General features: G+C 46.3%; 1 protein-coding gene across 1 annotated transcript; it reads right to left on the bottom strand.

The window, feature by feature from the left end:
- Positions 1-226: 226 nt before the first annotated feature.
- Positions 227-11,450, bottom strand: Uchl1 (ubiquitin C-terminal hydrolase L1). Its single transcript, XM_021210739.1, has 9 exons — positions 11,248-11,450; positions 11,123-11,134; positions 10,494-10,622; positions 7,837-7,987; positions 4,945-5,030; positions 4,816-4,863; positions 3,713-3,779; positions 2,637-2,695; positions 227-630 (listed from the first exon to the last, which is right to left on the bottom strand). Exons 1-9 carry the CDS (start codon positions 11,278-11,280, stop codon positions 544-546), a joined length of 672 nt encoding a protein of 223 aa, XP_021066398.1. The 5' UTR covers positions 11,281-11,450; the 3' UTR covers positions 227-543.
- Between the last annotated feature and the right edge of the window lie 4,518 nt (positions 11,451-15,968).

The raw sequence follows: 15,968 nt of genomic DNA, 5'->3' as shown, positions 1-15,968 counted from the left end.
CTCCTAGTGCTAGAATTACAAGCTTGAGTCACAACACCCAGCCTACACCGAACTTTCAAAAAATTAGTTTCTACAGGTATGGATAGAAAATGTCAGTGTACAGCAATAAAGTCTGGATTAAACACTAAGCCAATACTATTGTATAGGAATCTTACCTGCATTAGATGGAAGACACTTGTCTGTGGGAGGGGTGGGGGTGGGGAAAGAGAAAATAAACACCAGCTGATACTCTCACCAGCAGAAAAGTTTTATTCTTCCTCTTAAGGACTAGACAAACCACATCCAAGGCCGTAACTTACAGACAGAAACCAAAGAGACCGTAGAGAGCAAGGTACGAGAGACACAGGAGGGGTAGTGCTCAGCCTGGTGTGGCTGTGACAGAGCCCCCCTGGTGGCCTGGGTGGGGTGGAGGGGATAGGGCTGTAGAACGCAAGAAGACAGCTGTGGTTCTAAGTGCTAAAGCTGCAAACCAAGGGCGGGGCCGCGCGTGCGCATGCGCGTGCCTGCCCAGGGAAGGGGGGGCGGCTGGTTCTCTCCCCAGGCTTAGGCAGCTTTGCAGAGAGCCACGGCGGAGAAGCGGACCTCTCCCTGCTCGCGCTCCGTGAATTCTCTGCAGACCTTGGCAGCATCCTGCAAAGGAGGGGTGGTATTAATATCCGAACAGAACCTGTAGAGAGAGGAAAATCTCCAAAGGGGAAATTTCCGCTTTACGCTCACTGGATTTAATAGAGGACGGAGACAAGGGGAAAAAACCTGCCTCTGAGACCCTACACCTCAGGCTCGACTTCAACCTGGACTCCCTTCTCTACAAAGACTCCATGTTTCTGTACCAAGTTCCTGGGTTGGTATATCTTGGTTCATGAGTGCTATGAGGTGACCAGATCTTTGACGTTTCAAAGCCGTGTCCTTTATATAAAGAAGGTCTCAATGTACACTGGCCAAGAACCATGGTTTCACCATTGAATTCCCAACAACCTTGGGCATTCATCTGTCTGTCTTGGGGAAGACAGCAAGGGGTCTCACTTCCTGCATCATATTAAGGGGACTCAAAGGAAGGCAGAACTCATGTAGAGAACCACCCAGCCCAGGAGACAGTAAACTACAGCCTATGAGCCAAACCCAGCCTTCTTGCCAGTGTGGGGAACAAACCTTTGGCAGACACAGGTAGACATGTTCATTTAGGGACTGTCCAGCAGAGCTTAGGGCTACAGAAGCAGCACTGGACACTTGCCAGAGCCACACACCACACAAAGCCCGAATACTACCTGGCGTCTCATGAAAAAAAACCTTTGCTCCTGTGTGCACACCAAGCACCCCTACTGTGTGCACGCCAAGCACTAAGAGTAGCTGTCTGACCCCTACTGTGTGCATGCCAAGCACTACGAGGACTAGCTGTTGTTGCTACTACAAGTAAAGTCATACTTCAGTGTCTTACGAAGGATATCTCTTAGGATAAAATGTAACAGCAAGGTGATTCCACTCTAAAGATTCAGTTTTGGGTTAAAAGGACCTAACAACATCAGAACTGAGTCTGCAGTAGTCATTTTTCTAGCAGGATAAAGACATGATCCTCGTGAATCTTAAAAGATTTAACTCCTGGAGCTGGAGAGCTGGCTCAGCGGTTAAGAGCACTGACTGCTCTTCTAGAGGTGTTGGGTTCAAATCCCAGCAACCACATGGTGGCTCACAACCATCTGTAATGGGATCTGATGCCCTCTTCTGGGGTGTCTGAAGACTGCAACAGTGTACTCACGTTTATAAAATAAATCTTTAAAAGCATTAAAAAAAAAAAAAGATTTAATTCTTTTAACAAATGTTTTATGTGTATGGGTCTTTTGCCACATGCCTGTCTAGGCACTACTTGTATCCTGATGTCTGTGGAGGCAAGAAAAGAGCATCAGGTCCCCTAGAAATGGAGTTATACATGATTATGAGCCCCCACACGGTGCCTGCTAGGAATCAAACCCAGAGCCTCTGCAAGTGCATCAGCTAAGCCATCTCTCCAGCCCCTTGTTTTAGTTGTATGTCTACGTGTGAGTTTGTGCATGCCTGTGGGTGCCCTGGAGCTGGTACTACAGGTAGCTGTGAGCGGTCTGAATGGGGGTACTGAGAACTGAACTTGGGTCCTCCGCATAGGCAGTACCCACTCTCTTTAATAGTTGATCCATCTCTCTAGCCAAGTGATCCTGAATCCCGTGGTAATACGAGTAACATTACATGGGAAAAAAAAAAAAAAACCCAAATATATGATTTACCTAGCCAAAATTGTAATATACACCAAAAAGGCCTTGAAGGATTAGGGAAGGTGGAAAGAGCTGATATTCCACTCTTTAGTGAAGGTGACAAGGAGACAATGGCCACCTTAATCCCACACTCAAGCCACGCAATGGCTTTTGAGCCAATCCTAACTAAAGACGGCACACGAAACAGATCAGTCGGGGCTTTTTTGAAGGATCCCGTTTAAAACCACCTGCTATAAAAATGAGGCAGACAGAAAGACTAAAGCGATCTTTAAGCCCTAAACAATGCTATTCGCCTATACAACTGATGCCAGTGTTCCTGAATGTCAGCAGAGCACACAAAAGCAGCCGAAAAAAGTGTGTCCGCAGTGGGGAGAGGGGCACTCCAGGGATTACCTGCAACAGAGAGTCCTCCGAGCTGGCGCCATGGTTCACTGGGAAGGGCATTCGCCCATCTAGAACAAAGAAGCCGGCGCGTCAGCCTTCCTGTGCATTTTCAGAACGTGGTAGCCGCCCAACCCCAAAAGATTTTTAGATTCGTCCAAACGCTACCATTTCCAACAAGGGGAGCTTGATCGCAAAGCAACAGGATGCAATGAGATTCAAGCACTCCTGGATGGTCACTGACAATTCTAGTCAACAGCTGTTGAGATCACACAGACCCAACCCAGCTACCCTAACAGGAGGAATTAATTGTACTCCCCCCCACACACACCATGTTTTGGAGAAAAGAACCATGCAAAAGTCAGGCGGTCTCCAGGGAACAGTATAGGCTGCTCTGGTTTCCAACCACCTTTTAGTGATTCACTGCTGATTTTTTTCCCATCTTCTCTGTCCTTGGGAACCTTTACATCTGAGGTGACATAGCTGCAAGCCTTTCTCCATGAAAAGAAAAGGGATGGATTTCCTAAGATGGATATCCCTTTCTATTGTTTCAAAGAGAAATGATGTTCAGCAGACCTAAACTCAGTGTACAACTTGGGCACGGTGATGCGCGCCTTTAATTCCAGCCTTTGGATGGCAGAGGCAGGCTGAGCGCTGTGAATTCGAGGCCAGACTGATCTAGATAATAAGTTACAGGACAGTCAGGGCTAGGCAGAGACCCCTGTCTCAAACACACACAAAAATCTTAAATTCACTTTACAGAAACAATATTCAGGTACTGATCCTTGGGTGACATGGGTCTTAGGAGACACTATAAGGAGTCAGGTGAGGAGTGCCATGACCCTTCCCTACAACTGATGCCAATCTGTCACTGGCTTGTCACTGAAGCCATTGAGCACTTCAGTGGCCTGAGGAAGACTAACTAGGTTCGGTAGAGAGCCGGCCCAAGGTTCTCATTGGAATTCACATTTCTGGCTTCATAAATCACTGCATACCTACTGTCAGTCACATAGCAACGCCGTAAGAGTTGACGTGTGAACAAATAATACGTGAAATCACACTGGATCCCCAAGTGGAGCGGTACATACCGAGCTCATACAGATGACCGTCCACGTTGTTGAACAGAATAAAATGGAAATTCACTTTGTCATCTACCTGAAGAGAGCCAAGAAGAAAAAAAATTAATGAGGCAATAGATATACTTATTAAAAATACATTCTCCGGCTGGAGAGATGGCTTTCAGCGGGTTAAAAAATACTCATTATTCTAGCATAGGACCTTTGTTCAGATCCCCGGAGTGGGTGGTGGCTCATAATCACCTTCACTCCGGTGCCAGGGGATTTCCTGCCCTCTTCTGGCCCCAAGAGGTACCAGGCTCACATGTGGTACAGACACGCACATACAGATACATACATGCAGGAAAAAAAAAAAACAAAACACCCATAGGACAGAAAATAAAAATAAATCTTTTAAAAAATAAATTCTCATACTCCCCAAAAGGAATATGCTCCAAACTGCTCATTTAAACCTCCTAAGGCAGAAATGCTGGGATGCCTGGGCCACCTCTGCAGGCCTATGTACTGTAGGCTTTTCAACGGGAAGGAGATCAGGCTTAGGGAAGGGTCTTCCCCATTAAGTCAGAAAACAGAAGAATGTGTGGTTAACACAGCCCCTGGCTTCTAAGTTAAAATTTGCATTTGACTTTGGACTTTAAATGGCTCTCAACCTTCCTAATGCTTGTGACTCTTAATAAACTTCCTCACGTGGTGCTGATCCCCAATCATAAAATTATTTTGTTCCTACTTTGTAATTCTATACTGTTATGAATCATAAATATCTGATATGCGACCTCCCCCACCCCCACAAAGGTCATGCAAACCCCAAAGAAGTCCTGACCCACAGGGTGAGAGCCACTGCTTTTGAAGGTTCACCCTATCTAAGGCTTACATCTTTTTTGGTGCTGGAGTTGAACCCACAGGCTCTTATAAGCTAAACAATAGGATGGACCACTGACTTAAGTCTAATCACCAGGTAGATTTCTGGAACTATTTGAGGGGGACAGATCAAGTCTGGATGCTTTAGGGGAAGAAGTTTCTCCTGCAGCTGGCACTGCCTTGCTGTCAAGACTCCTGTAAATACCTCACAGGAAACAGGGCACCCAGCTCGGGTCTGTGTGTGTGTTTGTATTTACCCGACACTGGCCCTCCTGGGCCACGGAGTCATGGGCTGCCTGGATGGCCTGCAGGAAGAGAGGAAGCCATTAGCACACAGCCACCCAGAGTCATTTAAAAGCGTTGGCCCCAGAAGCACTCTCTACTACCTCGTTCTTCTCGAAACACTTGGCTCTATCTTCAGGGGACAGCTTCTCCGTTTCAGACAGGAACTGTTTCAGGACGGATCCATCCTCTTTGAAAAAGAAAACGTACGCATCAGCATAGATTAAACGGTGTGAGCAGGCGCACGTGGACTGCCCACTCAGGCCCTTTGCACAGCTGGTCCCACCTCAATCTATAACCGGCCTCCAGGGACATGGATGCGTTGATCCTTTTTGCAGGCTAGCCTTCCCAACCGCTCCCTGCTGCTGAAATCAGGCCAGACAGGCTGGTCCAGTCCTCAGTATACATGGGGGTCCTTGACACCCCAATTCTTGTCCTACTCACTTCTCAAATCTCAGCACTTCCTTACAGCACTTACATAGTTAAATCACGTACTGGTGGGAGCTTATCTAGTCCCTAACGTGCATGAGCCTACGTAGAGCCTACCGTGTCTGGGGTTGACTCTGTACCACGTCCTAACTAAATGCAACTTTATTTATTTAAGAGACAGGGTTTCTCTGCATAGCCNTGGCTGTCCTGGAACTTGCTCTGTAGATCAGGCTGGCTTTGAACTCAAGAGATCTGACTGCCTTTGCCTCCCGAGTGTGGGGATTACGGGTGTGCCCCCATCACCTACCCAGTACAGCATCGTGTGTGTGTGTGTGTGTGTGTGTATGTATATATATATATATATATATATTGCCCACAATAACATTCTAATCTAATAACAACAGTTCCCAAATCCAGGTTTTTATTTAAGAATGGCAAATGGAGCACTGAATGCCATTAGCATAAAGGTCTTAAGCTGGAAATAGGAAAACCTGGGCTGCCCAGCCAGCCGCCTTTGGGCTAGACACTGCCCCTGCTCAGTAGTGGTGAAGTGTGGGGAGGCAAGAGAGCCCGCTATCATAAAAATAACTGATTTCAGATGACCTCTATGTGAACTGTCAGCTCTAGATGTAACAAGTTCAGTTACTGGGCATCATTTCAAAATCTGGAAGGCTGAGGGCGGGTTCCATAGAATAGTACTTGCCTAGCCCTGGACTTGATCCTTGTACTGAGAAGAAAGAAAACCAAAAACCTGGAACCGATGGGAATCCTCGTAACTCCGTGAGAAGGACTGAACCCTGGCTACACCGTGGTTCTAACCTTCCACCACCCTGATCCCACAACCCCGAGGCTTCACAGAAGGAAAGGGCTAATAACAGCTTTCTAATGCAGCTTCGCCACATCCACACTTGAAAAAGAACTAAGAGACCTGGGTAGGCTTACAAATGCTTACAGACAAGCATTTTAATTCAAAAAGTACACAAGGGTACTAAGTATAAAAATCTAAGTGAAAATAAGTTTGTATATACATATGTGTGTGGTGTATTGTGTGTGTGTGTGTGTGTGTGTGTGTGTATGCACGAGCAAGTGGGTGCATGCGTATGATCAACCCCAGGGCCTCGTACTGTTAAGATAAATATTCTACAACCGAGTTAGGTGTTTCTTGGACACAAGTCCCTCTGTGGTCTTGCCTAGGCTCCAGTGATCCGGTCTCCATGTCCCGAGTAGCTGGGACTGCATTTGGCCTGCAGGAGTAAAGGGGCTGAGGAAATTCAATTTGTAGCCATTTGTAGCCACTCAAAATCAGAAGACGGCAAATTACTATTATTTCTTTCTACAAATAGTTTTCATTGAACACTCATGAGCTTCCAGCATAGCTATGGCCAGGTTTCAGCTACAAGTCAGAGCCCACATAGCTCTCCAAGCCTGAAGGTTTACACTCTGGCATCGGAAGAAACTTTGCTGATTCTTGGCCTGGATCGCACATAATTGCTATGTGAGTGTAACCGTCCTTACTGGCTCTTGTGCCTTTCACAGACGTGAGGGCTCAGACCTCTTTCTCCTACATCCTGTTCAGGTTCCACCGGAGGGAGGATGAGGCCCTCTACCTGCTTTTGTTCTCAGTGGCTCCCTTTAGGGTGTCAGGCTTTGTGTCAGCAGCTGGCAACTCTTCTGGCCCTTCTGTCAATTATGAGACACAGATGTGCTGTAGACAGGATCCCTACTTTCTGGATGTCACCATTAATTCCTTAGAATTTTGAGCATATATATGTATGTGTGTGTGTGTATGAATGAATCTTTATATCAGCTGGCCCTCAAGTATACCTTTTACTCAAGCCCATAAAGCTGTGAGAAAAAAGAAAAAAAGAGGGCCAATACTTCTTAGAGAATTAGTTTCCCTCAAAACAAACAGCGGGGCTGGCGAGATGGCTCAGCAGGTAAGAGCACTGACTGCTCTTACAAAAGTCCTGAGTTCAAATCCCAGCAACCACATGGTGGCTCACAACCACCCATAATGAGATCTGACGCCCTCTTCTGGCGTGTCTGAAGACAGCTACAGTGTACTAATAATATATAAATACACCGTATAATAATAAATAAACATTAAAAAGAATAGCAAAACACCCTTCATGATACGATATCTGGGTTAAGTGGTAATATGATTTAACAGGCTTCAAACAACTTTAAAGACGGGTGTGGAGGCACACACCTCTAAGTCCCAGTAGGAAGCTGAGGCAAGAGGATTGCCTTGAGTTCAAGGCCAGCCAGGCTAGCCAAAATGACAGAGCCACAGAGTGAGGGCCCATCCTGACCCACCTGAGTGTATGTGCTTATGCACTGCTGAAATAAATGATCACTGTAAAACCCCATGTTTCTTTGAATCCCATGCCTCAAGTTTAAATAGCAGGTAACTTAGATGGTGGTGGGTCCCCCCAAACCTCTATCAAGAAGGAGAGGACCCCACAAACCTCTACTCTAACCGCCCCCCCATAGGCATGCATGGCATGTAACCCACAATAGTAATTTTTAAAAAATAACAGATGACCAAATGATTAAGTCCCAAGTACCAAATTCCAGCTTGTCTTGGTTGTTGGCCACTGCATGGATCAACCCGATGGTACCACAGGAGTTTCCGATGGTCTGCTTCATGAAGTAAACTTTAGGGCTAACTTCTTGTCCCTTCAGTTCCTCGATTTGCTTTTTCCTGAAGTTTTCATGCTGTGAATGGGGAGAAATGATATATTTTTTTTCCATCTCAAAATGAAAATGTGAAGCAAGCAGATGGCGGTCCAGCCAATTCTAAAGAGATACAACAGCGGGATGTCTGACCATGAACAAGCGCCATGGTTCTAGATGCTGTTGAATGCCCAGGGAAGTCTCCCTCCCACACCCAAGCAGGCCATGGGGCTCCACCCCGATGCTGCAGTGCAGGCGGGCACTGCCTTGGATGCGGCCCAAGGCTGTCTAGACACCACGGCAACCTTTAGCTGAAGGCAGGGAGTCATGAAATCTGCAAACAGAGCTCCACTCAGGGTCTTCTCCCTTCAGGGAGAAGAATGACTACATTTCACAGAGGCTTCTAATCAAGCTTTGATCAATACCCAGTGTTAGCACCAGCTGGTGTCTGTCCCCTATTCTTTAACGGTTCCATTTGTGTGCAAGTCAATGTCTTTCAACAAGGTTTAACTGTTTGGAAGGGGCGAGCAGATGCAAGAACTTCCCTTCCTGGTTTGTTTTAGCAAAGTAAAGCCAACCGGTGCAAGGATTGGACTATGATTTAAACAAACAAAAAACCCAAACTCTCATTTTGTAAAAAGACGGGGTACTAGTTTATCCTTGCCAGCAATACAGGGGACATTCTAACTGGAAGACAGATTAGCAATTATCTGGGGAGGCTGCTCTATGAACGGGAAATCTCTTCTGAGCATTGCCGGCTCCTTGTACATGCTGAGTTTGGAAGACCTGAGGAGTCAGGAGTTGCCAATCAAAAGCAGATGCTACTGCCATAGAAACGCCCATTGCCCACGGCCAGCAGAACTCACACAGCACATCAGCCTCCGATTCTAGTAGCCTGTGTTTACTGTACGTGGGAATGGAGTGTGCATTTTCTCTGTGGCTATAGGAGAGGAAGAAGACTGTCCTATGAAATGAACTCAAACTCAGATGTTCTTGCTTCCCACTTAACGTTAAGGGTTCTCACACCTCTTCATGCTAATCAATCAGCTATCATCGTAAAACAGACCACCACTGAGCTCTTGGCTAAGCAGAATTCCTGGATCTCATCCCCAAAGTGAATTAAGAGGTTCATCTCGGATTTCCCAACATAACCTTAGTAAGGATGAGCTGCATCCTAAACTAGCTTGCTTGCGGACAGAAGTCAAACCATAAGCTTCATTTTCCATTAAAAAGAATCCTTCAGTGTTTTACCCATTACATATGCAGAATAAGTGCTCCATATGTGGGGCGGATTAGACGGCAGCTGAAGGACAAAACAGTAGCCCAACCAAACTGGAATGTTCTCTAAAAAAGAGCAACTGGAGCCTGCAAAATGAGACCAGCTGAGAGCGGTTCCAAGCGAGCGGGCTCACCACTGCCTCCCAGAGGCCTTGGCTGAGCTCTGCTCAAAACCTCCAAGTCATCATGGTTCCTCTGGAGAGCAGCTCCAGAAACGGGGAGGAGAGCCGACATTGGTTCAGTCAAGGAAGCCAGTCTGATGAGTGGCAGCAATAAAAGCTCCAACTGGAAAACACGTCACCGGGACCGTCCAAACTCCATGTTTGAACTCATCAGAGACCATTTGCTAGGAGGAGGGCCTAGAACTTTCCATACAGCTTAGTTCTGGTCAAGGATGCCGCTAGAGCACCTGCCCTCAGGAAGGTATTTAATTAACCTCATCCCATTCAGAGTCAAGGGCAGAGATGCAAATGCCTCCAAGTTTTACCAATGTCATCTCCTCTCAAATCATTAGGAAGCTGAGAGCCAACAGGAGGGAGATGATGCCGTGATTTACATGGCGAGACAACGCATACCCCACTGTTTCATCTTTCTCTACTGCTCAAGTCTGAATCACACGCATCCCTGCACAGTGGAAGATGGAAGCCTGTTTCAGAAAATGAAGAAGTGTCTCTATGACTGTGCCGGAGGAGCCCTGCTTCATCCAGCCACAAGGTCAGAGAGGTGGAGACAGCGGCGGTGGCTCTGTGCACCAGTGATTCAGCTTTCTAAAAGGAACGTTCAACAGTGTGCCTGCTGGGAGGGGGGAGGGGATTGGAGAATCTACCAGAAAGGCAGATGGAGGTGGCAAAGGAAGAGAACCCTTTTGACTTAAGCAAGCCAGGCCCTCGTCAGTTTACAGCTAGGTGGGAGAGCCTCAGAACCAAACAGGGACCTGACCCATTCATGGCCCTTAAGAGGAAACAAACGGCCATCCGCGAGTGGAAGCAAGGCTCATAAACAAACAAACAAACAAACTTGGAGATCTTTCTCTGGATAACTGAAAATAGACTTGGAATCCATGGGCTCCTTCTCTTCCAAATTGAGGCAATAATGGACATTACAATAGAGCCCCAATGAATAAGTATCTTGAAAATGCAAGCACCTCTCACCCTAGGAAGTGGGATCCTTATCCTTAACCCTACAGGAAAAGGGGGCAGGGTGAGGTAGGAACTCATTCCACAACACTGCGCATCCACTGAGACCCGCCCCGTCACAGACCTCTCCCTACCTGGGCCGTGAGGGGAAACAGGAGCAGCAGGGCGCAGGCAGGGGATGGCACAGAGCCCAGAGTCTCCTCCTCCAGCCCTAGCACGTCGGCGAAGCGCCACTGGCCGGCGACCCCCAGCTTGGCCAACACCTGCAAGGAAAAAACAGGGCAGCCAGACTGAAAAAGCCAGACAAATAATGGGCACCTGCTAGGGGGCGGGGCCAGCACGAGCATCCCTCGTGCGGCCCTCCCACTCCCCAACCCCCCTCCAAACACACACACACACCGGTCCCCACCCGAGTCTGGGAGGAGCCTCCGCGCCATCCCACCCTGCGTGCCGCGCAGTGACACAGCACAAAGCTCAGCTCACACGTGGCTCGCTCGAAGCCCTCGGACTAGAGTCCGCGGGCCGTCGCCACGCCCTCGAGAGCTGCTCTACCCGCGCTCGTTGCTGTCCCCGTCCATCCTCCGCCACCTCCCCGTGATCGATCTCTCAGTCACCCCCAAACCCCTAAATAACTCAGGGCAGAGACGACACCCAGCTGGGCGCCCCAGCCCAGCCACCTCCATTGCATAGGGCGCGGCCGGCTGGGCGTCTCCAACGATGCTCCCGGAGGAGAGGGACAGAGACTGCGCGCCGCGCCACTCACTTTGTTCAGCATCTGAAAGCAAAAAGCAAAGAGGAAAATGATAATAAAACTATCTGAATCAGCTACCGAGCTGTAGCTAAGGGCCAGCCTTATTTCTCCCAAAGCGACCCAGCAGCTATGCTTACCTCGGGGTTAATCTCCATCGGCTTCAGCTGCATCTTCGCGGATGGCACTGGCAAACACAAACCCGAGGAGCCGAAAAAAACAGCCAGTGGAGCCGCCCAGGCTGCTGCTATAAAGCGCTGGCCTCACTCACTGGGAAAGCCTGAGCAGGGGAGACAGGAGCAGAAACAAGCAGAGGAGGAAGGCCAAGAGGGCTCGAACTCCCCCATGCACCGCACAGAATGGTACAGCCAAGCCCCCAAACCTTGCAGTCTCACTTGCCGGTGAGCTAATCTGGTGGTTGTGGAGATGGTTTTTGTTGGTGGGTGTTCCTTGAGCGCATGAAGCCTTTTTGAGGGAGCTTTTAATTTGGGGCGAAATTTCTGGAAACCCTCCTCTGACGTCTCAATCACTCCAAAGCTCGAGGGTCTCTGAAACATTGAGAAAAAAAAAAGCACAAAATCAACAGGTATATATGTTTAATATGAATATAAATATTTGTCGGTCTTCCCCCCCCCCCCATCTCGGAACGGTTTGTACTTAACCTTAGACAATCTGTCCTCCATGTTAAATTGAACCTGTGTCCAGGCTCGGTTTTTAATGGACTGCCTAGGATAAAACATCTGATACGGAGTGCATTAGTGAAGCTGATGTAATGTGACTCCAGGGGAAGAACCGGCGGGTCTGGGTCGCTGGGAAGCAGTACATACAAGACACAGAATACAGGCGCCGGAGGACTTTAGAAACAGATCAAAGAGAAGATAGATGATTTGAGACTAGAGGCTTAAAGGAAAAAGCACTTTAAAAAATGGTTAAAAAACAAAAACAACAACAACAACAACAAAAAAAACCTTTTTCAAAGAATAGGGGTTTGGGATAATAAGATGTTGGTCCACAACGCAGAAGAAAGGCAATAGCAACTGAGGAGAGCTCACGGTTCTCCAGTGATGGGGGCGGGGGTGTTCTTTCTAACAGGCACATTTCAAGGGATGGAAAGCAAAAAAGCTTGTGCTGAAGGAGGAGTAGGAGGAGGGACCAGATCTGTATCAGTTGTCAGGGATGCTAAATCACAGAATGAGGTAGCTAAGGATGCAGGCAGGTTGGGTATTTTAAATAATATGCTCAGGACACGTGGTGAAAAACAGACGAGCTGTTTGGGAGCTCGAGGTTAGCAGCCTTGTTTTTAACAGCCCTGCCTCTCCGATTGGATCCTTTGCCCAGGCCATCTTATTTCACCCCGAGAGGGTCCAATGTTGTATTTGTGAAATTTTATAGATCAGGATCCGGGGATCAGAGACAGCAATTTGCTTGGTGCCATAGCTGGAAAATGAGGCAGGAAGACGAGCCCTGGTAAATAAGGCTGGAGGGTCCGTTTTCTGTTTTAGATTCAACAATGTGCTACTTCCATTTTCTTCCCAGTTTCACCATCAGGAGAGAGAGAAAAAATGACCCTTCACTTACCAAGTGTGAGAGGCAAGAAGGCATTAGTAAGATCCTGAGTGAATTTTATACTATGTAAATTACATCTCAATGCAGTTAATAAAAAAAGATCCAAGACAGACAGACACATAACCCAGGACACCTGGTTAGACTGGGTGCATGTCTGGCTTTTGGCAGAGACAAACTACATTTCCAGTTTTCTTCATTTATCCATTCATTGCAAATACCGCACACGTGTTTACTACCACTGGTCACTGAGCTTGGGAATCAGGTGAATCCAGAAATGAATATTGAAACTTCTTTCCTGTAGCTCTTATAGTGTGGAAGGAACACCTAACTCAGCGGAGGGAATTAGAAAGACATGAAAGGAAGTTGCGATTAAGCTAAGGCTGATGGACAGTCAGAAGTCAGCAGAGAATGGGTATGGCCAGAATAGCTAAGAAGGTCAGGATGAAGTCATGACCAGAAGTCTTTGTGGAAGGTACTTAGTTATTCATTCAACAAACAAGTGTATATATATATATATATATATATATATACACACACACATATGTATATATATATACACACACATATATATACATATGTGTAATATGTGAATGTATATATATGTGTATATATGTATATATGTGAATGTATATGTGTATATATATGTGCATATATATATATATATATATATATATATATATATATCCATATGCCAGGAACTATGGAACAGTAAATTAAACAACTGTCTACTTACAAAGAGAGAAGACACAGATCTTGTCCTGATCTTTCAAATGTGGGAGATGAATGAACGGAAATGCTTAGGTCACAGGGAAGAAGCTTCATACAGACCTTAGCCAGATTCTAGGGCGTGTAACTTGCAGGAAAAAAGAAAAGAAAAGAAAACAGGACAATGCACATAGAATGGGTTTTGCCCGCTGGAGCTTAGCTTCTCTTTTGGCAGTGAAGCTGGCCAGACAAGCAGGATTTGCTGCCTGAGGTGGCAGTTGGTTACGGTTGGTTTTACAGTTCTGTACTGTGCTGTTAGCACTGAGTTAGTGAGTGCACCTGCGACGGAGTCCCAGCAATCCAAATGCTGGGATTATTTAAAGGTACAAGCTTAAGATAAAGAGACAAGGTGGATAGGGAGTGTAGTGATGGGCACACAGCTTGGTGAGACATGTCAGCATATATATACCAGGGATGTGTACGGATCTCTACGTGTCAATTACATTCATGTCCATTACAGTGCAGTTGGTCGGTGGAGTAATTCTTTCTCCCCAGTAATTCTTTCTCCCCTACAGTTACAACATTGTGAATTTGGAAAAATGACAACTGAAAAAATCACAACATTTTGATAAATATTTAAAATTGAATATACAAGATGAACATGGTAATGCTAGTACTTAAGAGGCTGAGCCAGGAGAATCATAAATTTAGGGCTATCCTGGGCTACCTAGCAAGTTCAAGGCCAGCCTGGGAGTCTTAGCAAGGTCCTGTTGCATACCCATGGAACAAGTTGATTAAATTTAATACATAAAAATCATAAGGAAAAACTTTAAATCAATTAACCATGAATTGATGAGTGTAGTACCCGACTTTTTTGAGTAGTATGTGAGAAAAAGAGTGAAAACTAAAGAATGTTTGGAGACGGGTCTTACTGTGTTGCTGTGCTTGGCCCGGAATACACTATGTAGACCAATCTGGCCTTGAACTTGCAGAGATGCACTGCCTCTGCCTTCCAAGTGTGGGATTAAAGACAGTGGCACGGTGCCCAGCTTCAAATATTTTAGGCGTCATAATTTGAATGTAAAGTTAATGCAATCGCTGTCTCTAGCAGAAGCAAGCAGTTCAACTTAATTTTAATCATCGTGAATTCTCCTCAGCTCAGCGCCTTCAGAAGGTTTCCAAGTTCCCTGGAAAATTAAATAAATAAATGCTGTGATTGATTGGTGATGTCTGCTGTGTTCACTAGTTTCATGTCGTCAGCTTGACACAAGCCAGGCTAATCAGAGAGGAGGAAGGGCTGGTTTTAGGCAAGCCTGTAGGGCATTTTTCTTAATTAGTGGTTGATGGGGGGGAGGGCCCAGCCCAGTGTGGGTGGTGACACTCCTGGGTTGTAGGTCCTGGATTCTATAAGAAGGCTGAGTAAGCCAGGACAAGCAAGCCAGAAAGCAGTGCCTCTGTACCAGCTCCTGCCTCCAGTCCTCGCCTTGCTTGAGTTCCTGTCCTGACTTCCTTCAGTGGTGGATTATGGATACGGAAGCTTAAGCCAAATACACCCTTTCCTCCCCAGGTTGCTTTGGTGTTTTATCACAGTAACAGTAACCATAACTACGATATCTTCCAAATGTTTGCTATCTTTAGATTAATATAATATCCATGATTTATTTGATAAGGGAAGAAAAGTACACTGACCGAACGGGCTAGACTATAACTGCATTTTAGGGGTTTGTACCTGACAAATAATAAACATTCAATAAAAACTTTCCAGCTAGAAGCTATAAAGGCTGCCCTTCATGGGGGACCTTGAAGGGGACTGGAAATGTTTTCTGCTCTTTTGAGAACCAGCCAGCGTTCAGTTCCCAGCATCCACATCCAGTGGCTCCCAACCACCTACAGCTCCAGGGGATCTGATGCCCTCTTCTGGCCTCCAGGGCCCACACGCTCGCACAAGCGGCACACACAAAATAAACATACCAACAAATAATGCTTTAGAAAAGAGAAAGAGACCCTGAGATCCTGCAGAAAGCAAAAAGCCAAAATAATGTGCAGAATGGTTCGCAACCTAATCTATGATGTGGGGAAACAAGGAAGTTTGGTCTTGTTTTATGAAGGAACAGAATTAAATGATTTCTATGCCAGTGTATTTAAAGAAGAGCATAAACTTTAGGTTGATTAAGAGGCCAGATGAGATGGCAATCTCAATAGGTGTATTTTCTTCTCCAACAACTGTATCAATCTCTGGCAGTGTATTGAGGCACAGCAGACATATAATTTCTTGTGGGGTTTCACCTTTGTGCATGCTACAACATGGTCTAATACTAAAATAGTTTATTGCACAGGTTGTCACTTAAGTGTCTGCGATTATTCTCTTCCCGTTAGCCTGCCAGTGACATTTTCTGGTTCTGTAGATAGTTCATATCCATGGACTCATGCACTAAATAACCTTAGTGTCAAGCTTCTCTTACCTGGCCTGTTTCTGAGTTCTGTTTGTTGGTATGCCCCAGAAATCATTTTTTTTTTCTTTTTTAATTGCTGAGTAGTGTTCCCTTCTGCAGATACATCCTGTCTTGTTCTCCATTCACTGTCTGGTGGA

Source organism: Mus pahari, chromosome 13 (genome assembly GCF_900095145.1).
Source record: "Mus pahari chromosome 13, PAHARI_EIJ_v1.1, whole genome shotgun sequence".
NCBI lineage: Eukaryota > Metazoa > Chordata > Mammalia > Rodentia > Muridae > Mus > Mus pahari.
This window is presented reverse-complemented; position numbering and strand designations above follow the sequence as displayed.

Excerpts from the sequence above, each read along its gene's own strand:
- Uchl1 (XM_021210739.1), bottom strand. The coding sequence starts at position 11,280 with ATGCAGCTGAAGCCGATGGAGATTAACCCCGAG. Across the intron at positions 3,780-4,815 it reads CCCAGGAGGGCCAGTGTCGG|GTAGATGACAAAGTGAATTT; the intron begins GTAAATACAAAC and ends GGCTCTCTTCAG. Across the intron at positions 2,696-3,712 it reads CGGTCATCTGTATGAGCTCG|ATGGGCGAATGCCCTTCCCA; the intron begins GTATGTACCGCT and ends TCTTTGTTCTAG.